Source organism: Epinephelus fuscoguttatus, linkage group LG7 (assembly GCF_011397635.1).
Source record: "Epinephelus fuscoguttatus linkage group LG7, E.fuscoguttatus.final_Chr_v1".
NCBI lineage: Eukaryota > Metazoa > Chordata > Actinopteri > Perciformes > Serranidae > Epinephelus > Epinephelus fuscoguttatus.
Window position 1 is genome coordinate 10,337,059 of NC_064758.1, and position 23,621 is coordinate 10,360,679.

At 40.2% G+C, this 23,621-nt stretch overlaps 1 protein-coding gene across 14 annotated transcripts in view; it reads left to right on the forward strand.

Annotated features, from left to right (window-relative positions):
- ralgapb (Ral GTPase activating protein non-catalytic subunit beta) overlaps nt 1–23,621 on the forward strand; it is a 29,878-nt gene that overhangs the window by 323 nt on the left and 5,934 nt on the right. For 2 of the 14 annotated variants that reach the window (XM_049580506.1, XM_049580500.1), the window contains exons 2-29: nt 884–1,104; nt 3,900–4,102; nt 4,354–4,520; nt 4,616–4,802; nt 5,123–5,254; nt 5,626–5,804; nt 6,328–6,396; nt 7,581–7,732; nt 8,956–9,190; nt 10,687–10,888; nt 10,981–11,148; nt 12,172–12,286; nt 12,757–12,904; nt 12,994–13,058; nt 13,167–13,311; nt 14,881–15,011; nt 18,044–18,226; nt 18,472–18,620; nt 19,543–19,730; nt 19,927–20,030; nt 20,204–20,359; nt 20,531–20,596; nt 21,044–21,253; nt 21,536–21,694; nt 21,883–22,051; nt 22,194–22,316; nt 23,214–23,350; nt 23,457–23,565. In XM_049580506.1, the coding sequence (XP_049436463.1) occupies nt 928–1,104; nt 3,900–4,102; nt 4,354–4,520; nt 4,616–4,802; nt 5,123–5,254; nt 5,626–5,804; nt 6,328–6,396; nt 7,581–7,732; nt 8,956–9,190; nt 10,687–10,888; nt 10,981–11,148; nt 12,172–12,286; nt 12,757–12,904; nt 12,994–13,058; nt 13,167–13,311; nt 14,881–15,011; nt 18,044–18,226; nt 18,472–18,620; nt 19,543–19,730; nt 19,927–20,030; nt 20,204–20,359; nt 20,531–20,596; nt 21,044–21,253; nt 21,536–21,694; nt 21,883–22,051; nt 22,194–22,316; nt 23,214–23,350; nt 23,457–23,565 (4,228 nt within the window). In that variant the 5' untranslated portion in view covers nt 884–927. The remainder of the gene's footprint in view (nt 1–883; nt 1,105–3,899; nt 4,103–4,353; nt 4,521–4,615; nt 4,803–5,122; nt 5,255–5,625; nt 5,805–6,327; nt 6,397–7,580; nt 7,733–8,955; nt 9,191–10,686; nt 10,889–10,980; nt 11,149–12,171; nt 12,287–12,756; nt 12,905–12,993; nt 13,059–13,166; nt 13,312–14,880; nt 15,012–18,043; nt 18,227–18,471; nt 18,621–19,542; nt 19,731–19,926; nt 20,031–20,203; nt 20,360–20,530; nt 20,597–21,043; nt 21,254–21,535; nt 21,695–21,882; nt 22,052–22,193; nt 22,317–23,213; nt 23,351–23,456; nt 23,566–23,621) is intronic. The other 12 variants (XM_049580508.1, XM_049580503.1, XM_049580511.1 and 9 more) reach the window with 9 other exon arrangements.

The window sequence follows — 23,621 nt, forward strand, 5'->3', positions numbered from 1 at the left end:
ACTAACTGATAAGTTAGCGCGTAGAGCCGCCGGTTTCTCTTAACGACAGTTTCTTGTCTTATCCAGAGAGACAGACATGTAACACAGAAGCCAGCCAGCAGCTAATTTCAGCATATGTCATCAGAAAGATGAGGAAGATGTTTTGATGTCAATGCTAGCTAACGTTAGCATGCTAATCATTTTCAGCACCGTTTCCTGGTTGTGATTCCTCGGTTTGTTACCGACCCAAGCTTCACTTCATTTACACTTAGATGGCATAAATGCCAGCTAGTAACGTTATTGAAGTCGTGCCAAGTAATGTCAGCCTTGATACTTTTTTATTTCTGGAAGTAGAGAGCATAACGTTAACATCAACATAAAAACCTGGGCTGTTTGATGGGTCCTGTTTACTGTCAAAACTATAGCTAGCTAGCGTTAACGTTATATCAATGAACATGACTTCAGACTCTTTACATGGTTTTATCATACGCTATTTTTTATGCATCAACACGTCACATGGCAATTGTTTTAATACAATTCCATCTTGTTGTTCACAATGTTGTTGTTGTAAAGGTATTTACGTTTTAAGTCTGCTTTCTCACTCCACCAAAATACACGAGCTAGCTACATAAGACGATAAATTAGTTAACCAAGTTAAAGTTATGCCGCGGGATGGATCTTTGATAGTCGTCAAGATCAAAATGATAATCTGAAAGAATATTGCACCGTAAGGGTTGTACGTGTTTCTCTGTCAGCAGGGTTACATATTGACAGCTATGGAAAAGTATTCTCACAACGGGACGGAGGACACAACCGCATTAGTGCTAGATATGAGCCAAGTAGCCTTTCCATAGTTTTCCCAACTTGTCATATTAAATTGACTCTTGGATTTGTGTGTCTGCAGGTGGAGGCAGGAGGTGTGTGTAGAGTGCAGTAGACATCAGCAGCATGTATTCTGAGTGGCGCTCGCTGCAGTTGGTGGTGCAGAGTGACCAGGGCCACCTCAGTGTCCTGCACACGTATCCCACCACCGTGGGCACGGAGGTGGCAAATGCTGTGGTCAAGCCTTTGGGCACAGCTGTAAGCCCTGTTGCCACAGAGAACATCCTCAAGACAGACAAGGAGGTAAGAAGCACCGTTGTACCGTAGGTCCGTGCATGCACTAAAAAATGTTTGACAAATCATTTTAGTGCCTTGATAGCCTGCCAAGCTCACAGTTCCATGACAAGACTTTGGAGAGCCTGTCAGCTTCAAAACTTTTTCCCATATGAGTTAAAGGGGAATGGCTTTATGGATCCATCAGATGATGTGCTTTAGACAACATCAGTTACATCAGCGTATACTACACTGTCTGATGGTACTATCACTGTACTAGGTTATATTTGTTGACAAATTGCTGACCATTTCATTAGAAAAATTAAAGTAAAAACTGTTAATGTCAATATATTTTTGCATGTGGTGATGTTACATTTTAAAACGAGGATAGGCTGTACAACAGGGTTTGCAAAAAACTCAAGACATCTGATCTCTTCAATTGTGGTTAAGCTACTAATACCAGTTTGAATCTGATGCAAAACAATTGTGTGCACATGCAGGTTACTGCCATCACAGTGAATACACTCAAATTATTCTTGCTCTGCACAATCAGTGTTTGCTATGATATGCTGCGATTTGAGCAGTAATCAAGTTGTAGGAGCGTCCTCCTAAATAGCTGGTGTTGTCATTAGTGCCATATGTGAGCTGCACTGACTAGGCTATTAACATGTACAATAAGAAACCAGAAAAAAAATACAGTGTCTGCAGGCTCTTGTCCACCGCCTTTACTGCACCTCTATTTTATATCCAGATTTCTGTGTTGCGTCTTTGATAACCAATGTACGTATGGTCAAAAGTAACTGCCATTTGCATCTCCTCCCTTTAAAAAAAAAAAAAAAAAAAAAAAGTCAGTGTGTTTTAGATAGATGAAATTAACTGTTCTATTTTGGAGTTTAAACATTATACTCAGTAAATACTAAATACTAAGTACATTTTAGATGTTTGGTTTAAAAAAAACCCCTAAAGATGTGTAATTTAAAACATTTTTATACCCTGCTGTTCAGTACTTTGTAGAAGCACAATAATCATCACAATGATTCTTCCTCTTTAGCATGTCATCAGGTTTGCACACCTAGATTCGTGCATTGTCTCTCTTGCTTCCCTTTATATGATCTGCACTACAGCATTTCCGTGTTTCTGTATATCATGCACCTAGCTAGGCTGTCAGATTTTTTTTGGACAAAGACCAGTGTTATGTTGGATTTGTGTTTTATCCCACTGTGTCATGAGGAGCATGCACAGTGGAGCAGGATTTATTCAAGGACCCCTGTATTTGAGTTTGTTCATCCTTCTCTTAATCCTTACCGGTTTCCTAGTTCCTGCTGTTAAAGTAATGGAATGATGCTACCACTGGCATGTGTCACTGTGAGGATGATACCGTAGACCCTGATTTTGACCAGATGTAATGCTTGACATTAATGCCAAAGAGTTAGATTTGTATCTCATGAGATCATGAGTCCATATTTTCCTCATGCCCTCAAAGTCCATTTAAATGCCATTAGGCAAATCCCAGTTGGGCTGTCATTTGTCTTTTACTCAAGAGTGTCTGTGGTGTAGCTACGCTAGTATATAAAGGCATGACTGATGGAGTGCTTCAGAGGCAGCTTCTCCTTTCTCTGCAGAAGGCCTTGGCCTGAAACATAAGTGACACTTCCTCCTCCCTTCAGTTCACCTTTCATGTTAACAAAAGTGAGCACAGCTTAGGTACCCATATATGTTTATTTTCTCCGCATATTGTATGTGGATTATGCAAAAAACAACAACTTCTCTAACCTATTATAGCCTCCAAAGCACACACTGTATATTCAGTGATAAACAATATTAGTGTGTTTTAAAAGGGATGTTCAGGGCCCTTCTCTATGATCAGGACCATTTTTGATAGATTGGTCTTGGCTATAAAAAGCCAGATCAATTTTTGATCCTTTTTGTTTGTATGCGCCATATTAAAGCTGTCAAAAAAGTCTCCCTTGTGCTTTGATAAAACACTGGAACGTCTGCTAACGCACACTGCCGTGAGCGAATGAGCCGCAGAGCTCACAGCAAGCCAGCAGTTTCAATTAATGATATGACAGCATGCTTCGGGACTCAGGAAGGGATGTGAGAGGAGCTGAGTTGGGTTCCAAGTATTTCAGCTATATCTCTCAGGTGCACTATTCATCTAAATTGCTGCTACTACTTTGAACTTCTCTTATGCTGAGGATAAGGCTTAGATATATCGTCCTAGTACTACTGATCCAACTGACTTTACTCTTTTCATGACTATGATACAAAACACTGCAGGACATCATACAAAATATTGCAGGAAACTCTCAAGGAAGGGCTGTTATACAGGCTTTTAATGAAGGCTGACTTTCGGCTAAGTAGCTGTTTTTATGTAAGAAAAAAAAAAAGTTTGATATGGACAGATACTGAACATAGAGATTTTGACCAGGATCATGGGCAAGAAAACATAATTGGGACATCCCCTGTCGATACTGTCATCGTTGATACATTTACACCAGTGTTTAAATATGACATTGACTGGAGAATAATGAACTGGTTTTCATGTATCATTTGCCTTTTGAGTATTCGCTCTGTTTTTGATTAAGCAAGAAACTTAAAGACATGCTTTGGAGAGGCGTTGTATTGTTATTGCCATCATTATGTTGCCCTAAACCTTTGGCCTTCCTTGTTATGAGACAGTAAAACAGGTGTTCTAAACACCTTATGCTTACTCACCTGACACAGAGCACAGATGGACATAAAGGAACAATATTATATCAAATATCAAAAACTTCTAACTTAAAATGATTCACAGAAGTTAATGAAATTGCTTTGTTTTCTAGGTGAAGTGGACCATGGAGGTGCTGTGTTATGGCCTAACCCTTCCCCTAGAAGGGGACACTGTCAAGCTGTGCGTGGATGTGTACACAGACTGGATGATGGCCCTGGTGTCGCCCAGAGACTCGATGCCTCAGCCTGTGGTCAAGGAGCCCAATATGTACGTCCAGACCATCCTTAAACATCTCTACAACGTCTTCGTACCAAGGTATGTCAGAAATGTTCACAGATGAGCCTTTATCTTCCATCAGTAGTTTCAGGTGTAGTTTCAATTTAATTCAATTTAAAAGTATACATTTGTTTTTGCTCAGTGTCTGTGGCTTTTAGAGGCACCCCATTTTTGATTGCTAATGTCACTTCTAATGCCTGCTGTTTTCTTACCCGTTTGTTTCTGATTCCCACTTTCTCTCTGATTTCCTCCCTGTCCCCTTATTTCAAACTCTCCGTCTCTCCCTCCAGGCCTGAACAGCACAGTCTGAACCATATCAGGCTTTGCCAGCAGGTCCTGACTGCAGTCCAGAAATTGGCACGGGAGTCTGTTTCCATGGTGAGGGAAACCTGGGAGGTGCTGTTGCTTTTCCTGCTTCGCATCAACGACACATTACTTGCGCCACCCACGGTTGGAGGTATGCCCTGCCTCGCCCTACACAACTACTCTTGATGTGTTTACTTAGTTATTAATGAGGATTGCTAATATCAATAATCCCACAATGTCTTTTAGTTGGGGTGGCAGAGAAACTGGCAGAGAAATTGATGGCAGTGCTGTTTGAGGTGTGGCTACTGGCATGTGCCCGCTGCTTTCCCACGCCACCATATTGGAAGACAGCAAGGGAGATGCTGGCCAACTGGAGACACCACCCTCCTGTTGTAGAGCAGTGGAGCAGAGTGGCCTGTGCCCTGACCTCCAGGTTAGAAAGGCATCAGCTGAACCTCTTGGATTTAGTGCTGAAAAAGGTTTCAAACAGTTTTGTTTATGCTTGAGGTATTGCTGAGTTGTTTGATAGAAATTCAGATAAAGGGTCACTTGACTTGTCTAACCTGTTTTCTAACCTGTGTTTGCAGAGAAAAGAAGCAAACCTAATTTTTAGTTAAGAGAAGTAGCCTCTGAAGTGGGAAATGGTGTATTTATGGTTGAAATATAGACAAGAGGAAAAATGATAAAATAAATATCTGTATTTTGAACTGAGTGTGATAATCTGTACCTTCCTCTCTCAATTCCTCAATCCAGGCTTTTGCGCTTTACCCACGGACCATCCTTCCCACCTTTTAAGGTTCCTGATGAAGATGCCAGCCTGATTCCTTTAGAGATGGACAATGACTGTGTGGCACAGACGTGGTACCGCTTTCTCCACATGCTTAGGTGCATAAGCCCTAATATTCCTTGGTTCTGACCTTAAAAAGAGTTGTTCTTTTCCCATCAAACTATCTCCACACAAATGATTTTTCACGTGTCATAAGAGACAGAGAAGTTGTTGCACAAAGTGGAACTGAAGTACCACATATTTTACATCCCTCTTACAATCAAATATTTCCCCTCTCTTTTTGCTTTACTTCCAGCCTTTAAAATGGCTGCATTCCCGTCTCAGTTCTGACAATATTAATGTCAGAGAACTGATTCCATTATTTCCAGGTCAAAGCAGAATCGGATATCAGCTATCCAAATCAGCTTTGGTGGCATCTGTGAGCTCTTGCCTAAAACATGAATTTGCCCCTCTATCTGTTTGTTTCTAGCAACCCAGTGGACCTGAGCAACCCTGCGATAGTGAGCACCACTCCAAAGTTTCAGGAACAGTTTCTTAACTCCAGCGGTATCCCTCATGAAGTGGTGCTGCATCCATGTTTGAAACAGCTACCACAGATCTTCTTCAGGGCCATGAGGGGTATCAGCTGCCTCGTGGATGCCTTCTTGGGTAAGAGTTAAAATGAAAAGCTCAGTCATGGGACATGTAAGAGGGAGTGTTTTGTACCTTTAAACCAAAGCGCAACAAAACATGTTAACATTACTGCTTATTTTGCAATGCATAGTGTTGTGTTTTAGGTTTTTGAAATGTGTTACTCCTACCTTCTTGGCTTTAGAATAAGAATTGACTTTATTGGCCAAGTGTGTTCACATCAAATCAAAGAATACCAATTGGTGCTGGAGTGCAGGATAATACATTTAAAAATTTAAAAGATCTGTATTGTTTAGAAAAGGATGAATAGAAATGTAAAATATAGTAATTTAGTTGGGAAAATGGTACTATAATATGCACTGAGAGTCATTTTAACCATTGACAGCAATTCCAAGCAAGTAACAGTTTTACTCCTTTGCAGTTCTTACTCTGGACTGTATTCCTGAGTAAAATCAAGGTGGAGGATGTCAGTCAGTAATAAATACCTGTTGAAACATTTCAATAGAAACATGTCAGTGTGATTTTTCTCTTTACACTGTAGGTGTCTCTGTTGAAAAGAGAGATGTACGGGAGAGGGTGTTCATTTTTCCTCCAGTGCTGCTCTCTCATGGTACAGACATCACCTGATACGTCACGTAATGAGATGGGCATATGATCAAGTTCTCCATAGACTGAATCACAACGTTTGTTTAACTTCCGAATTGAATACTCCCGCATCACGTACACAAAATAAAACAGTGCTGGGCAAACGCTGCCTCTTTTGATCAGGTTTTAGCCACATAAAGAGGGGCCCACCAAACAAAAAAAATCTCAGTTGAGCGTATGCTATATGTAGAATATTTTCACTGCCTCACCTTACTGCCAGACAGCCCTTTCTGGCGGAGAATTGAAGCTGTTATCTCAAAGCCACCAGACTCCATTGACATAAACAGAAATTTTACTTAACAGAACATAGGAGTTGTTGGTCTACCACTGTCTCAGTTGGGTAGTGTCTAATGTTACGTGGAGAAAATATTCGTTGCGTAAACTTAAACTGAAATTGCTATTTTTTTGTTCAGGTGGGTCTCATTAAGTGGCCAAAATATGTCATGCTGCCGTCGGTGTCCACAGCAGTACATTTCTTGGCTTCTGTGCTGGTAGATTTGATTTATCAAAGACGCAGTTAAAGCAGCACAGTACATCAGATCGGTCAGACCATCATGTTTCTATCTTTAAACATTAGTTTTAAGGCTGAAAATGGCAACATAAATATGCAAGTTGTCCGATTTCACCTATCTCTACAGTTAAACAATTGCCAGTTGTCTACAGGGAGGTGATTGTTGTTCACGCGATGTCACAGTGATTCGGTCTATGGATTGTTGGTGATGTTATTAACATAACGTAACAGTCTGCTTTAGCAAAATGATATGTTCACATATTCAGATTAACCTACAAGATCATGAACAAGGGGTCTCTTATGGGGGCCAAAAATCAATCAAGATTAATGGATATTAATTGTCACTGATTCGTATCTAACCATTGTTGTGCTTGTCTACCAATGAATACTATCTATGATCAAGTAACAGATTCTGAAGCCATCTCATTTGCTTCTTTGTCTCTCTCTCTCATAACATTAGAAATGGGGAAAATGGCTTCATATGATTACATTTAACCATAACAAGTCTGTCCACTTGAAAAGTGGGGGTTTCAAGATTGTTTTCTTTTTGCTAATCAAAAATCTTTCCCTTCCCCCTGCTATGGGGGGAAAAAAGACCTTACTCTAGTCCCCAGCTGATTTTACCTTCCTGCCCACAGGTATATCACGCCCCAGAGCTGACAGTGCCCCGCCCACCCCAGTCAACAGAATGAGCATGTCTCCGCCCCCCTCCATCACCAACACTACGCCCCCTCACAGCCGCAAGCAACGTCATGCGGTGGTCACCAAAACCACAAGCAAGAGTTCAACTGTAAGTTCAAGCATTAGATTAAACCATAACAGATAATTAGTGCTGAGTTAGAAAAGGTTTGTTTTGTAGTTGTTGTACAGACAAAACAAGGCAGATATATTTCTGACACATTTTGTTGCCACACTAGCCAAGATTTGTGTGGAAGAATAGAATACTGCTGCACCTTTTGATTTTCTTTTTCTCGATGAATCTAACGTTGTTGTTTTTTTCTTTGATCAGTCAGTTTATCTGACAACTGATTTATAGATTATTTTAAGTGTAAATTTGTATTACTTGATCAATATAACAGTGAATTTACCTTAAAATCAATATGAAAAACTTTTCACATTTATATTTAGATAATTTTATTCAATCATCTTCTCTTAAAATCAGTGATAATTGCAGCATATTTTGAACCCTATCCCTATGTACCCTATTTGTTAGATGCCTGATCAGAAAAAAACTGGACCACCAACTCAAAAGGATTGCTAATGCTGTGACACATTATTTTAATCACTATCTATCATAGCAGCCATTTCCCTGAACTTGACACTCAGTACATTTTCTTAAGCACTTCTCTTTAAACATAAAATGGTTATGACCTGGATTTATTTCATCGCTGGAGTAATATGCAGTTAAGATAATGGCAAATATATATTTGCATCAGTGTGGGGCAAGAAAAGTAACTGAAATGATTTACAGACTGTAAATGTTTAAACCATTTTCTCACTCCTGCATGACCGGTAAAGTAAACAGAAAAGTAGTGGAATAACCATGTTAGGTGACGCATGATGTTATGTTAGCAGCAGTGCAGACAGTTCAAGTGAAGTGACCACTACTAACATAAACACGTTTGGCATGTTTATAATCCTAATATAACTGGGTGGAGACAAAAAGTAAAAAGGACGATGCTGTCTTGCTGCCGTCTTGACAAAGCGCTCTGGGAAACTTTTGCCTCAAGTGTCTGTGCATAGCAGTTGTACTTCTGTGATAAGTCATGTTACAGCTATGGGTTGCCGCTTGTTCTCTGGAGAAATCCATGCTTTGAGTGGGCGCAGCTTGCTATATTGTGACGCTTCAATGCACGTTTTGCAAATCAACTATTTAAATAATGGATTACATCGATGAATCGCCCCAGCACTACACAATACATGTATCTTTTCTCGTCTTATCTCTATGTGACCTGTGAGTTACACTAATCTTGTTGTCAGCAGCCTAATCAGATATCCCTCCCAACCCTGCAGGGCAGCGGTAGTCAGCCAACCAAAGCATCCCAGCAGCAACAGCAGCAGCAGACTTCGTCCTCCCCGACACTGCTTTCAAGCCCCAACCAGAGCAGTTGGGAGACTCGGCCCTTGCCAGCCCCAGCACGGCCAAAAGTCAACAGCATCCTCAACCTGTTCGGCCAGTGGCTTTTTGATGCCGCACTCGTCCACTGTAAGCTCCACAGCGGCCTCAGCCGAGACCCCAGCATGACCGGTAAGAAGTGGGGCGATAAGGCTAATAGCGTTCCCATTTATGCATGGGCAGGTGGGTGTTTTGTGCTGTATGTGTTTTGTGGAGTTATCCGTGTTTTTGGTGTCTGTTATTTTTTACTGTATGTCTTTGGGATATCCTTTCCTTTTTTCACCATTTTCTCTGGAAGTTCTTTGTGCCTTTCTGTGTGTGGAGGGCTTGGTTAGAAGTGGCCTGGGATGAGATTTCCATCTGATTCTAATCCATTTACATCTACCAACAATTTAAACCTGGCTAAAACTGCATATATACTATAACCATATGCTAAGGACTTCATACAGCCATCCTATTGGTAAACTCATCGCTAGAGGAGTCAATGACAGCACATACAGTACTTAGCATTTGGAAAGAAATTTGGCTCATCATTGGCTCTCCATTTATTTTTCTCTTTTTGGTGTAGTGTCCTGCACGTGTCTACCATGTCTGGTTAATGTTAAAGAGTTGTAATGGGTCAAAAGTTATGTATTGAGGAGAACAAAAAAAAACAATTCATGCCTGATATGAATTGATCCCAAAATATTGGATCTGCTTTGATTTTGTGTCTCTCCACTATTTCTGTTATCTTGCAGCCTCTTTTATCCAAATTCTCCTTTCTTATAAATCTTGTAAGTAGGAACGGCAGCTTTCTTTCCTCACTTGATTTGCGTTTTTTTTTTTTGACAAATCTTCCTGCTTTTAAGTTGAGTTCCTCATGATCATCGCCATTATCGCCATTGTTTTTCTGTTCCCACTGCTTGTCATATATAAAAGTTCACCAGCGTTCTCTCAGCGTTTCTCCAAAGGTGATGGAATGGGTTTCACCAACTGACCACTTGTCTCGACCATAACGTTGCCAGTTTGTGACAACGCCACCCTGTTTAAGTTCTCATTTATCTTTCATTTGGGTCACACTAATTCTTATTATTTAGTTTCAGACCCCCCCCCCAAGTTCAGCTTTAATGTTTTGTTTTCTATAATTTCCTTTCGTATTGTCAGTTCACTTGAGTTTTGATTTTATTTGTTTGGTGCCTCAATGCATGAAGTGAATGTTCTGTACCTTGAGTGACAGTCATATAATCGCAACGGCAAGGGAGCTGACACAGGGATTTTGCTTTGTGTTCATGCAGCTGAAAACATTTTATTACCAACACACTACACTTTATCATGCTTTAGGTTGAACCCCTGTAGCAAACTCTTTGTGTCAGAGTTCCCTTTTGAATGCATTTAAATGATGTGAGTGTGTGTTTGCAGTCATTGAGGTCTTTGTACTCTCTTGTTGTGATAGTGATTAAATATCTGCTTTATGGTGCTTTTTTTAAAAAAAAAAAACAAAACATTTTTTACTATGTTTCCTTTTTATTGTTGTGTGCATATAGTAGCTACATGTCTATGTTTGCCTGTTTCTCATACATGCATGAATACTAATGACCACATTGCAATTCAGGGTCCTTTCATTCTTTGTCTCTTCGTACTCTCTACAGCGATAGCCACTCAAGTAGGTCTGGAGCTAAGAAGGAAGGGTTCCCAAATGTCCACAGACTCCATGGTGTCCAACCCCATGTTCGACGCTAATGAATTCCCAGAGAGCTACGAGGCAGGACGGGCTGAGGCCTGCGGGACTCTCTGCCGCATCTTCTGTAGCAAGAAAACTGGAGAAGATATTCTGCCTGTTTATCTGTCCAGGTAACGTATATATCTGTGGGAATGGGCTTTAGTGACATTGGTTGTTATGATTTTAAAGTGCAAAATATATATTTTTCTTCCTCTTTCTGCAGATTCTACATGGTCCTGATTCAGGGTCTCCAGATCTCTGATTTTATCTGTAGACCAGTTCTGGCTTCTATCATACTCAACTCTTCCTCTCTCTTCTGTACTGACCTGAAGGGCATCAATGTGGTGGTGCCCTACTTCATAGCTGCCCTGGAGACTATTGTACCAGACAGGTGAGACTGGTTTTGGATTGTAATTAGCATATTTTAGATGCTTTTTTGGATGCATACTCGATTCTGATTGGCTATAGGGTATCCATTAAAACCTGATAATGTACACTTACTAAATAGTTTTGGTAAAATTGTCTGTTCACCTTTCTAATATGTATCTGTATCCAATAAAAGTAACCATGGCAACAGGGTTGCAGTCTCTGTTTACAACTTATTTACAAGACTGTGTGCAGGCCTTTAGTGCCTCATACTTTGAACACCAAAGGTTGGCGACACCCAAGCTGCAAGAAGTACACTGGCCCTCTGAACTTTTTATCACATCAGCGATCATCTCACATCCCGCTCCCTATTTAACTCAATAATTTAAGCTGTGGCCAACAGTGACATTATGTTACATATGGTGTATCAATATTCATGAGAATATTGATACTGATTTTGGGACAAGGCCAAAGCTGAATAGGAAGCTAGTCTTCATGTTAGCATACTGTCAACTGCACACAGTGTCATTGAATGACTTTGAATCTTGCCAGCACAACGTTAGCTTTTTATCTATGAGCTGAGCAGACTAGAAATATCTTCCGTTGCCACATCATACCTAATGTTCGTTGTGTTTATTGGAGTAGTGAACAACAATTCCATTGCATAAGAACCCAATAGGATGTAATGATTGTTCAAGGTATTAGTTAAACCCTCAGGTGTAAACAGGGAAGCCGAGTTATGGCTTGTGAAAAACGTAAGATTTTGATCTCAATATTCATGAAAATATAAGTGAATATTTTTTTTTCTTTGGCAAGTATCCATGGTATAAGTGGGATAATGTCCTTTGAGGTGTCCCATGTCAGGAATTGATGGCCTCCCCCGTCTGCCATAAATTAGTAATAATGGACACCTTGTTGGGCATTATCCCTTACTTGTTTACTTGAAATATTCAGGGATTTTATGATTTTAGTGAGATTTCTCATCAGAGGTTTTGAGAATATTGTCTTAAGTTTATTGAAATTGATAAGATTTGCTTTACTCTATCAGGGAGCTGTCCAAATTCAAGATATATGTAAATCCTACCGACTTGAGGAGAGCCTCCATCAACATCCTGCTTGCCATGCTGCCACTGCCGCATCATTTTGGCAACATCAAATCAGAGGTAACTGCAACAGCTTTAGTATCTGAACATTTCATTTATTTTAAATCTGCCACTGTAATGCAGCATTTAGTATATTTTAGGGGTGTCACAATTCTCTAAAATCCATGATTCAATTAGACTTTCGATGTTTAGGCCACAACTTGATTAAGTTTTTGATTTAAACTTTTTTTTCCAGTACTGAGGGCTATGCTACTGTCGAGGCTATCGAGTCTTGATTCATAAAGATCAGCAGATTGAAGTTTTTTTGCCAGGCCATTTACGTTTTCAGATTCTTTTGTTGGAATCATTTTAATCGATTCTTGATTTAGAATTGAAATTGTGACACCCCTAGTTTGTTTCTGGGTTTGTGGTATGAATTGAATCATTTTTTTTCCTGAGCTTATGTGAAATCCTTGTTGAAACATTTTCCGTGTCATAAAGCTAAAAGAGGTATGCTTGTTTTTTTTTACCATGTCAATGTTTTGCTTTAGGTTCTGTTGGAAGGAAAGTTCAATGAGGAGGATGGGTGGCCTCATGACCAGCCCGTGTCCTTTCTGTCTCTGAGGCTACGTCTCGTCAATGTCCTTATAGGAGCACTTCAGACTGAGACTGACCCCACCAACACACAGCTCATCCTGGGTATCTACTAGCTTCTTTATCTATTTACTTTGCTCCTCCATATTACTTATGCAGTATATTTCCTACTTAAACCTTAAACCTCCCCCCAGGTGCAATGCTAAATATTGTTCAAGACTCAGCACTGTTGGAGTCCATAGGTGCACAGACTGAAACAGTAAGGCTCAGATCACTGCTGTTCTCTACTGATGAATGATTAACATTTTATAATACTAGCAGCAGTGATGGACTGGACATCAAGATGACTGTGTTTTTGTGGTGGTAGGGGAGTATAGATGGGAGCCACATGACGGTGAGGAGTCAGAGTCACAGCCGTACCAACAGTGGCATTAGTTTCACGAGCGGAGGAAGCACGGAGGCCACAAGCCCAGACTCTGAGCGTCCTGCCCAGGCCCTGCTCCGAGACTACGGTAAGACACACAGCTGCTCCACATACACTAATATCCTTGTGTGCGCTGAATTAACACAGTGATGCCAACTTTGGTCAGATCATGCATAACAGGCTTGCTGGAGCATTATTTCATGTGATCAGCCCCCACTTGCTGATCAAACATATAACTTATTGAATTAACACATTTGTTCTTTGTAGCTAACGTGGTTAAAGTGGTATGCAGAGTTAAGAAGCGTTGGGTAAAATGTCTTTGTAGGTGATACCAAAGTTATTTGCTGTGATGCTGTGTTGTTAAACATCTGTTTGGCACTGGGATGTATGGAGTGTTCGGGCTGTTTGCCTTTTTTCTCTTACTGATTGGTTGTAACAGTGTTGCCTAATCAAAAGCATTTCAAAGATTCTGTTGTTTTCTCAACAGGGCTGAGCGACGTTTGACTTAATTAATATGTTGGACATTGTGATTTTAGAGGCATTTATGTAATTTATTTATTCTTTAATAATAAATTAATAAGGACTGCTCTCATTTAATGTTGTCCACAAGTTTATATCTACTTTTTATATCTACTTAAACACTTTTCTACATATGGGTGACTTTGTATCGCAGGAAATGGGAGGGGGGGTTCCTGTGGGAGAGGATGGTTACATTGTGTTGTGAGGCTCAGTGCTGGACAGGAAGATCAAGAATTGTAAGAGTGGCTATGGGTCTCGAGACAGATGTTACTTACACTATAGCCAATTTAGGGTTTTAGGAGGTATGTTTTTGCTCATTTTAAATTTAAAGAATTATTAAAAATGGAGCCGGATAGAGAGGTTTAATACAGAAGTCTCACCATAATTACATTTTAAAGCATTACGTTGTGTGTTTAGACCTCCTCAGGTTCTTTAGTTAGAATCTCTGAAATGGATAGTCAGCTAGAAATGATTACCCTGCATGGGACAAAATTAACAACAGTTAAGGTACTGGAACTGCGTAGAGGTAAAATTTTACTTTTGTCACAGCCTTTACTTAAGGCTCTGTGACTTCAACTGGTTAATACTTTTTTCCTGGATTTATTCAGGCAACTTGACGGTTGTTCAACAGAAAGTCAGCCTTAATTTTGTGGTGATTTTTTTTCTTAGAACTGCACACGAAGCAACATAACATATCCCAAGAAATTCTAACTTTTTACAAATTTGTATATAAATTCAATTCACAGAAAACCCATGAGATAATAAAAACAGTATATTTATGGTTCAGGTAATTGTGTAATAAATATGTAACTTATTAATATACACAGTTTTGGATGATTATATCATTTGTAGAGTTCTGTTTTCTTAAAGTCAAAAGTCTAGTCAAAGTCAAAACTTGATCGCTCAGCTCTTTTCCTCAGCAGTTTATTTCTATTTCTACCAACATTTTTCTCAACAATGTGTGTTGTACTGATTTCAAACTCCATTCTAATGCATGTTTTCAGTACCAAGACATATCTAATAATGCGGCATCCAGGACATTTTGCCTGTTGTCCTGTTTACCTTGCCTGTGTTGCCTGAATCCTGCTTTGCTCTGTTCTTTGCGGTGTTTGGTATTTCGGGGTGTTATATGGTCTAGCTCTTCCAGATACGGCGGCAGGCCTGCTGGTGCGCAGCATCCACCTGGTCACTCAGAGACTCAACTCTCAGTGGAGGCAAGATATGAGCATTTCACTGGCTGCCCTGGAGCTGCTGGCCGGGCTTGCCAAGGTAAAGATACAACGTCTGATACACCACAAAGAATAAGTATAATAATCTACAGTCATTACTTGCCTGCCAGGCCAGGCTGGTACACTTAAATTTAGTTTCAGATCAGCTGTGTTTCAAACAGCAGAAGCTGTTTATTACCACTTCAGCAAACACTCACTTTATAAAACCACAGGTGTTTTACAGGTGAATACTGGATTTTCTACTCCAAAAACATTGTCGGAAAACATTATAGAAAAAAGAAACCCTGTTACCATAGAGACTGATGACCTGAAACTAAAGCCCAGTTCAGACCAAAGAATCGCAACAAGACAAAACCGTTTTAGAATGTTGCAGGGAAAAGTTGCAGCAGTGTGAACTGGCCTGTCTCAGCTCGACTCAGGTCGCCTGATAGTGTTGAATGCAACTTACGGTGCCCTCCAAAAGTATTGGAACAGTGAGGCCAATTCCTTTATTTTTGTTGTAGACTGAAAATATTTGGGTTTGACATCAAAAGATGAATATGGGACAAGAGATCAACATTTCAGCTTTTATTTCCAGGTATTTACATATGGATCTGATACACAACTTAGAAGATAGCACCTTTTGTTTGAACCCACCCATTATTCATGAGAGCAAAAGTATTGGAACATGTCACTGACAGGTGTGTTTTGTTGCCCAGGTGTCTCCCAATTACATTGATTATTCAAACAATAAATAGCACTGAATGTCTGAGCTCAGTTTCAGATTGGGTACGATAGATTTTGCCTGTGCAGACTGCATTTAGAGGTGGAACCAACATGAAAACCAGAGAGCTGTCTATGGGTGAAAAAGAAGCAATTGTGAATCTGAGAGAAGATGGACAGTCAATCAGAGCCATTGCACAAACATTGGCCATAGCCAGTACAACCATTTGGAATGTCCTGAAGAAGAAAGAAACCACTGGTGTACTAAGCAACAGACGCCGAACAGGTAGACCAAGGAAAACATCAGCAGTTGATGACAGAAACATTGTGAGAGCTGTAAAGAAAGACCCTAAAACAACTGTTAGTGACATCAGCAACAACCTCCAGAGGGCAGGAGTGAAGGTATCACAATCTACTGTTCGCAGAAGACTTCATGAACAAAAGTACAGAGGCTACACCAGAAGATGCAAACCACTCATTAGCAAGAAGAATAGGAAGGCCAGGCTGGAATTTGCCAAAAGGTACAGAGATGAGCCTCAAAAATTCTGGGGAAAAGTTTTATGGACTGATGAGACAAAGATTAACTTTTTCCAAAGTGACGGAAAGGCGAAAGTTTGGAGAAAGAAAGGATCTGCTCATGATCCCAAACATACAAGCTCATCTGTGAAACATGGTGGAGGTAATGTCATGGCTTGGGCTTGCATGGCTTCTTCTGGGACGAGCTCTTTCATCTTCATTGATGATGTGACACATGATGGCAGCAGCAAAATGAACTCAGAAGTCTACAGAAACATTTTGTCTGCTAATTTAAAGAAAGATGCAACCAAACTGATTGGGAGATCCTTCATCATGCAGCAAGATAACGACCCAAAACACACTGCCAAAACAACAAAGGAGTTCATCAGGGGCAAGAAGTGGAAGGTTTTAGACTTAGCCAAGTCAGTCTCCAGACTTAAACCCAATAGAGCATGCATTTTACCTGCTGAAGAGGAGACTGAAGGGAGTAACCCCCCAAAACAAACAACAACTGAAAGAGGCTACAGTGAAAGCCTGGAAAAGCATCACAAAAGAAGAATGCAAAAGTTTGGTGATGTCAATGGGTCACAGGTTTGACGCAGTTATTGAAAGCAAAGGATTTGCAACTAAATATTAAGTCTCATTCACTTTAATCTATTTTAAGTTTATATGTTCCAATACTTTTGCTCACCTAAAAATTTTGTGTTCCATTACAAATAATGCTATCTTCTAAGTTGTGTATCAGATCCAGATGTAAATACCTGGAAATAAAAGCTGAAATGTTGATCTCTTGTCTCATATTCATCTTTTGATGTCAAACCCAAATGTTTTCAGTCTACAACAAAAGTAAACGAATTGGCCTCACTGTTCCAATACTTTTGGAGGGCACTGTAGCTTCTCAAGTTGCCAGTGGCTGGTTTTACAAGGTAAGGCACATCATCTGTTTCAACAGCCAATAAAATTGTAGTGAAGTCCACTGGCAAGGTCAGCTACCTTGCTGTTTAATGTTATGACAACAGCTCTCTGACCCCACCGAACCCATCTCTTTAACATTCCTGTGGGTGTTGACACGTATGTCCGTCTCCTCACGGTGTGTCAGTGTTGAACAGTGGGTAGCTGCTGCTTCCTGCATATGAGCATGTCACACACACAGATACACACTAACAGATTAATCACCACTGGTTGTGGTGGTGTATTTATTATGAATACTGTCCATCTGAATCTCTGGTCATTTTGTTTATGTTTTCGCTGTTTTTTGCCATTACAAATGCAACTATAGCAAGTATCTCACTATCACTATCCTCATTCACATTTTAAGAGGCTAAATGTTATATTCAGCTGCAAAATAAGCCTGAAAAGCTGGAAGTCAGAATGGAAGTACAGACAATTGTTGCTATTGAGATGATACATCGTCTTGTCTAGTTGCATCGGTGAAAACTAGCAGGTTTTTAGAACATTGTAAATTGGTGCATTACAAGTAGTTTCAAGTTACAGCTTGTCTCGTTGGTAATCTGTGGTCTGAACTGGGCTTAACTATGTCAGCAGGATCTTAACCCCTGCTCCATGTTGTTATTATTAATGCCAAGGCCAAGGTAACATTGAGGTTTCAGTAAAACTGATATAAATGCTAGTCCTAACAGTACTGTAACTTAACTTAAAAACTTATTTTAAACCTCAAATGATCAAATGTATCATAATCAGTAAAATAACCAATATCTGATCAATATCTAAAAGAAACCAATCTCAGCAAAGCCTAAAAAAACCTGTTCACACATGCGTAAAAGAAAGTATTTCATAATGTAGCTTACATTGTATTGTACATTGTACTGTATTTTTTGTATTTGTCTTAACCAGGTAAAGGTTGGAGTGGACTCTGCAGATCGTAAACGCGCCGTCAGCTCTATATGTGGGTACATTGTGTACCAGTGTAGCCGTCCAGCTCCTCTTCAGTCCCGAGACCTGCACTCCATGATTGTAGCTGCCTTCCAGTTTCTGTGTGTGTGGCTCACAGAACATCCTGACATGCTGGATGAGAAGGTACCTTTAAAGACTGAATTAATTTCCCTTATATAGTAGAGTTCTGTTTGGTAAAATTTAACTCAACCAAGAACATACAGAAAATTGGATTGCTTGCCATTTCTCAGAGAAATTATTTTCTCAGAATTTTACAGGAACACTTTGTTGGTAATTATGTTTAATGTAGTCTTAGCTTCATGTATGTGGAAAGAAAAATTGCACTCCTGCTCTGAGATTCTGTCCCTTATCCTTTTCATTTGGATCAGGATTGTTTAGTAGAGGTGCTGGAGATTGTGGAGCTAGGAATCTCTGGCAGCAAATCCCGACAGGAACAGGAAGTCCGACATAAAGGGGAGAAGGAGCACAACCCAGCTTCAATGAGGGTGAAGGACGCTGCTGAGGCGACTTTGTCCTGGTGAGATTCCTCAAAGTTTTTACAATATGGATCTGAAACTACAGTTTGTTAATCGGGTTAATATACTGTGTTACAATGTGTCCTGTCTGTATATTCAACAGACAGATTTTTCTTCTTCAGAAAAAGAAATTGTAACATATTTTCATAAAACCAACATCATTCTATCATCTGCATCTTGGTGACATCCAGACAGCACTGTGTGACTGACATAAAAATGCCATGAACTGGGAACGTCAGCAAACATTAGCTTTCTAGCCGTGGCGTCTCCTTATCTACAAGCATAGACAGTAATCTTAATTTGCACGATGGTCGTTGACAAGCTTGCAAACAAATGTCCATTGTAGAAAAGCACATTAGGACTGCTAATGTTCCTTTGCATACTAAATAGCCTGCAAACTGACATTCAGTTTTCAGTTCAGACCACTTAGCTCGTCTGCTGTAGCAGTCACGACTGCTTGCAATGACGCAGATAGCCAATCACAAAGTTAACATTATATCTATGTCAGGGCATTTGCAAACTGAAGACAAGCATACTACAATCAGTTCATCACCAGTTTAAAAACTTAGCTGCAAATGTCAAAATCAGTCAGTTTTTATGAGCTTCTATGGCGGTTACTACCGATATTGGGAGAGTGTTGTTGCCTAAGCGCAGCACCCACCCAAAGTTTTTATTCTTTTCAATGATAAAATGTTATTTGCAATTCATTTTAATATTGCTTAGAATTTTTTTTATCCCAAAAATAATTTTGTAACTTGGTTGGACTTCATGTCTTAGTTGCTGTACTGAATTATGTATTTCCCTGCTGATACAATGACCTAGTTTCCCCAGGTTTCCTGCTGAACCTGGACACAGCACACAGACGGCTATTAGAAAGTAAAAGGTACTATCCCTGTTGACCCAATTTGCTGTGGTGTTCCCCAGTATTATGCAGGTGTTGGGGGCATTCCCTTCCCCCAGCGGGCCTGCCTCCACCTGCAGCCTGCTGAATGAAGACACCTTGATTCGCTATGCCAGACTCAGTGCCACAGGAGCCAGCAACTTCCGCTACTTTGTCCTGGACAACTCCGTCATCCTGGCCATGCTGGAGCAACCTCTCGGCAATGAGCAGAGTCAGTAGCTTGTCCTCCATCCTTTGACGTCATACAGTTTGTCGTGATATTGAGGAGATTTGTGGTCTTGCTTGGTTCATTTTGAATGCTAAAGTAAAGACTGTGTCACCCGTCATGTACCAAGCACTAGTTATATAAAATGAATTACCAACAGGACATCCTGTTTCTCCATAAATGAGCATCTCTGTCCTCACAGACCCCAGTCCATCAGTGACAGTTTTGATCCGAGGGACAGCTGGCAGACATGCCTGGACCATGCAGCTCTTCCACCAACCCAGAGGAGCTCGGGCCAATCAGAGGGTCAGATCACACTGCAGTTTTCTTTATCATAAAACATAACTATGCTAAACCAATACCACTTCAGAAATGTTGTTAAAATGCCATGCTTGAGCTTTGCTTTTGTAAAACCTCCACATCTGTTTTGCTCATAACACCACTCTGCCCCCTTTTCGCCTCCTTCTCTCCTTCCACAGCAGATGTTTGTTCCAGAGGGCCGTCCAACGCCTAACAATGATGTGGGTATCAGATACAACGTCAAGCAGAGGCCCTTCCCAGAAGAGGTGGATAAGATTCCTCTTGTCAAAGCTGATGTCAGCATTCCTGACTTGGATGACATTGTCAGCAAAGAGGTGAGATTTGCTTCCTGTTGAACCCTGTTATTGATCTTGTATCCGTTACAACTAATGACTAGTTAAATTATCCTACTTCTTGCACTAGCTACAACAAGACTGTTGTCATGGCAAAAGTAGAGCCATGCAGTAAATTAATTGCTCATATTATTTGTTATTATATAAACTCAGGTGTGTTGTATGGGCTGGCAGGATGATTCGAAAGCTACAAATACACTGATGAGTAATTACCCACACGTGAGTTGTTGGAGAGATGAAATTTCACTTGGGTGTCTCTTGGAAAAAGGGTGTAATCATCTGGTTTGGTGGGAAACATGATTGATCTTAGATAATGCGCATTTTGTTTCAATCCAATGCAATACCAATAAATAATAAATAAATAGCACAGAGTTGAGTCAATGGCTCTCTGACACTGTGCTGAGAAAGTGAACATTAAAAGCTTTTAAAAGACTGAATTTATTGAAGAGCTGTTGCACTGGATTGGATGAGATCGTATAGTTTTAGCAAATGCCAATGTTTTAAAGCACAGGTGAACACTAGTGATTCTTTGGGAGGTGACACCTCAGTGTTTTGACCGTGGGACTTTCCCTTTGTGGGTTAATGCTGGGTTTATGCAATCAAGTGCCATTCATCAGCCACAGCCTCTTAAAGTTATCTTTCTTTAATGCCCCTTCTTCTTTTCAGCTGGAAGTTCAGCATGACAGGCTTCGTGTTCAGATGACCAAGCAGATAGAGTATGAGAATGCCTTGGAGCGGCACAGCGAGGATATCTGGAAGTCCAAGCCTTACCCTGACCCACAGACAGACTGCAAACCTCCTCCACCCTCGCAGGAGTTCCAGACAGCACGCCTCTTCCTCTCTCACTTTGGCTTTCTGTCTCTGGAGGCACTCAAGGTTGGCAAACATAATTTGTCTGATCATGGCTGATGCGAAAGTCTCCCGGATTGAAGTTATGAAAAGCATTTTCTTCCAAAATTAAACCTTAAATTATACTTTATTTCAGCTGGTACTTTTACACTGTGATTCTATTGAAGTCAGAGGAATAAGTCATCTGAATAAATTATGTCGTTAATGATATAAGCATGAGCATAAGCATGAACGATATATACATTTATAGTATTGTTAATGTTAATATAGTTTATATAGAATGTATGTATATTTATTTGTCATTGATAGGAGCCCAACAACAGTCGTCTACCTCCTCATCTGATTGGCCTGGAGTCATCCCTGCCAGGGTTTTTTGATGACATCAGCTACCTGGACCTGCTTCCCTGCCGACCATTTGACACTGTCTTTATTTTCTATGTGAGGGCCGGACAGAAAAGTAGCCCCGAGGTAAGGGACCTTGAAACAGGTTCTGTATAAAATAAAACTATACACTGTGTAATGATTGACCAGTTTGGCTTGTATTTAACTACAGCTGGAATGAAATGGCTTGAGTTTAACTTGAAAATGTAGTACATGTGTTGACCATAAAATGTGTAAAAAAAGAATGGGTGTTTTGATGTGCTTGCGGCGATCAGATCCTGCGGAATGTGGAGTCGTCATCTAGCGTCCAGCCCCACTTTTTGGAGTTCCTGCTGTCCTTGGGCTGGCCTGTGGACGTGGGACGCCACCCAGCGTGGACAGGACACCTAGATACCAGCTGGTCCCTTAACTCCTGCTCTGATAGTAATGATATACAACAAACGGGTAAGCTACTAAGTTATCTACAGCATTAGATCTGAGGAAGACCTCGGATGAATGCACGTCATGGCATCTGTTATTTATCTACGTGGTCGATGTTCATGGTAACTGAGTCATTGTTGAGCTTTTAATTTTTTTTTCACTGTAGATGATGCAGCTACTCCTGAGGACACAGGAGGTTCAGTGTTCAACGGGGAGAAGAAAGTTTTATACTATGCTGATGCTCTGACAGAGATTGCCTTTGTTGTTCCATCTCTAACAGAAAACTCTGGTCAGTATTTATTACCTTGATTATGATATGATAGACGTTGTATATGATGGAAACTGGGGATGTGCTGATTGTGAAATTCTGGGCAGATACCGATGTTTAAAATAACATTTCGGGTTTTTTTTGTAGTTATTTATTTTGTTTTTGTTGTTATATATTCCCCCTTGTGTGCCAGGGAAACAAATAAATCTTCATCATAACTATTTTAAAGTCATTCAGCCCTACTTTACGCTGTCTTTGATTGAGCATAAATTCAGTCATACAAATTTATGAAATAACTTTTAGAAAAACCTTTCGAATGTAAACATCTTTGTAATAATTGCTTTAAAAGCCTTTTTACTCTATATATCATCATTTCCTCATACCTATTTCATGTTGCTGTGAAAACCTCAACATATTTCTCCTTCAAACAGTTGTATTTGTTCACATTTCTGGGCAAAGACTACATTTTACAAAATGACATTGAACACATCATGATAATGTTACAATTTACTTTTGCTCAGTACTCATTTCTAGCTCCAGTCACTTGCTGCTTAGAGCTGACGTTAAGCTCTTCTCCTGCTGATTTCAACACAGACTTCTTGTTCACAAAAAAAAATTGGGTGTGTCCCCTGATGTGTCGATAGTGAGTTTTCTGTGTCCTTTCTTCCTGAAGGTGTCCCAGGTACACTTTCAATTTGTCCTTGGGACATTGTTAGTCTTGTTTTCTGCTTTTTAGCCTCTCATAATTTACGTGACACAATAAATAATTATAATTTTTGCTGTTAGGCTGATGACAATCAACAAGACGAATATTGGCCAATACTGATGTTTGGCTGAGAAATTGGTGCATCCATAATGAAAATCCAGTGAGGTGTTACAGGTTGATAAAGTTGCCATTTTTTCTTTGCTCTTTCTCAGAGGAGTCATCAGTGCACAGTGACTCCACAGTGGAAGCAGACACGAACACAGACCTCATGCCTGGTTTAAACAAACAACCTAATCTCACACTGGAGCTGTTCCCCAACCATTCTGAAAACCTGGAGTCTGCCAAAAAGGTAAAGTTTGCCTTATGTTAGAGTGTCTGAACTGTATGCAGACAGCACTGATGAGGATTTATGTAGTCTTTGCTGAAACTCATTGTGAATTGTACTATTTCTATAGCTGAGTCCTTTGGTAAAGACAAAGAGGTCATCGACTGGAAAGTCCTTCCCACCACTGGGTCCGGAGACGAAGGTGTTTGTGGTCTGGGTAGAGCGCTTTGATGATATTGGTAGGCACACGCTCTTTATATTGCCCCTCTGTCCTATCATTTGAGACTATTAGTTG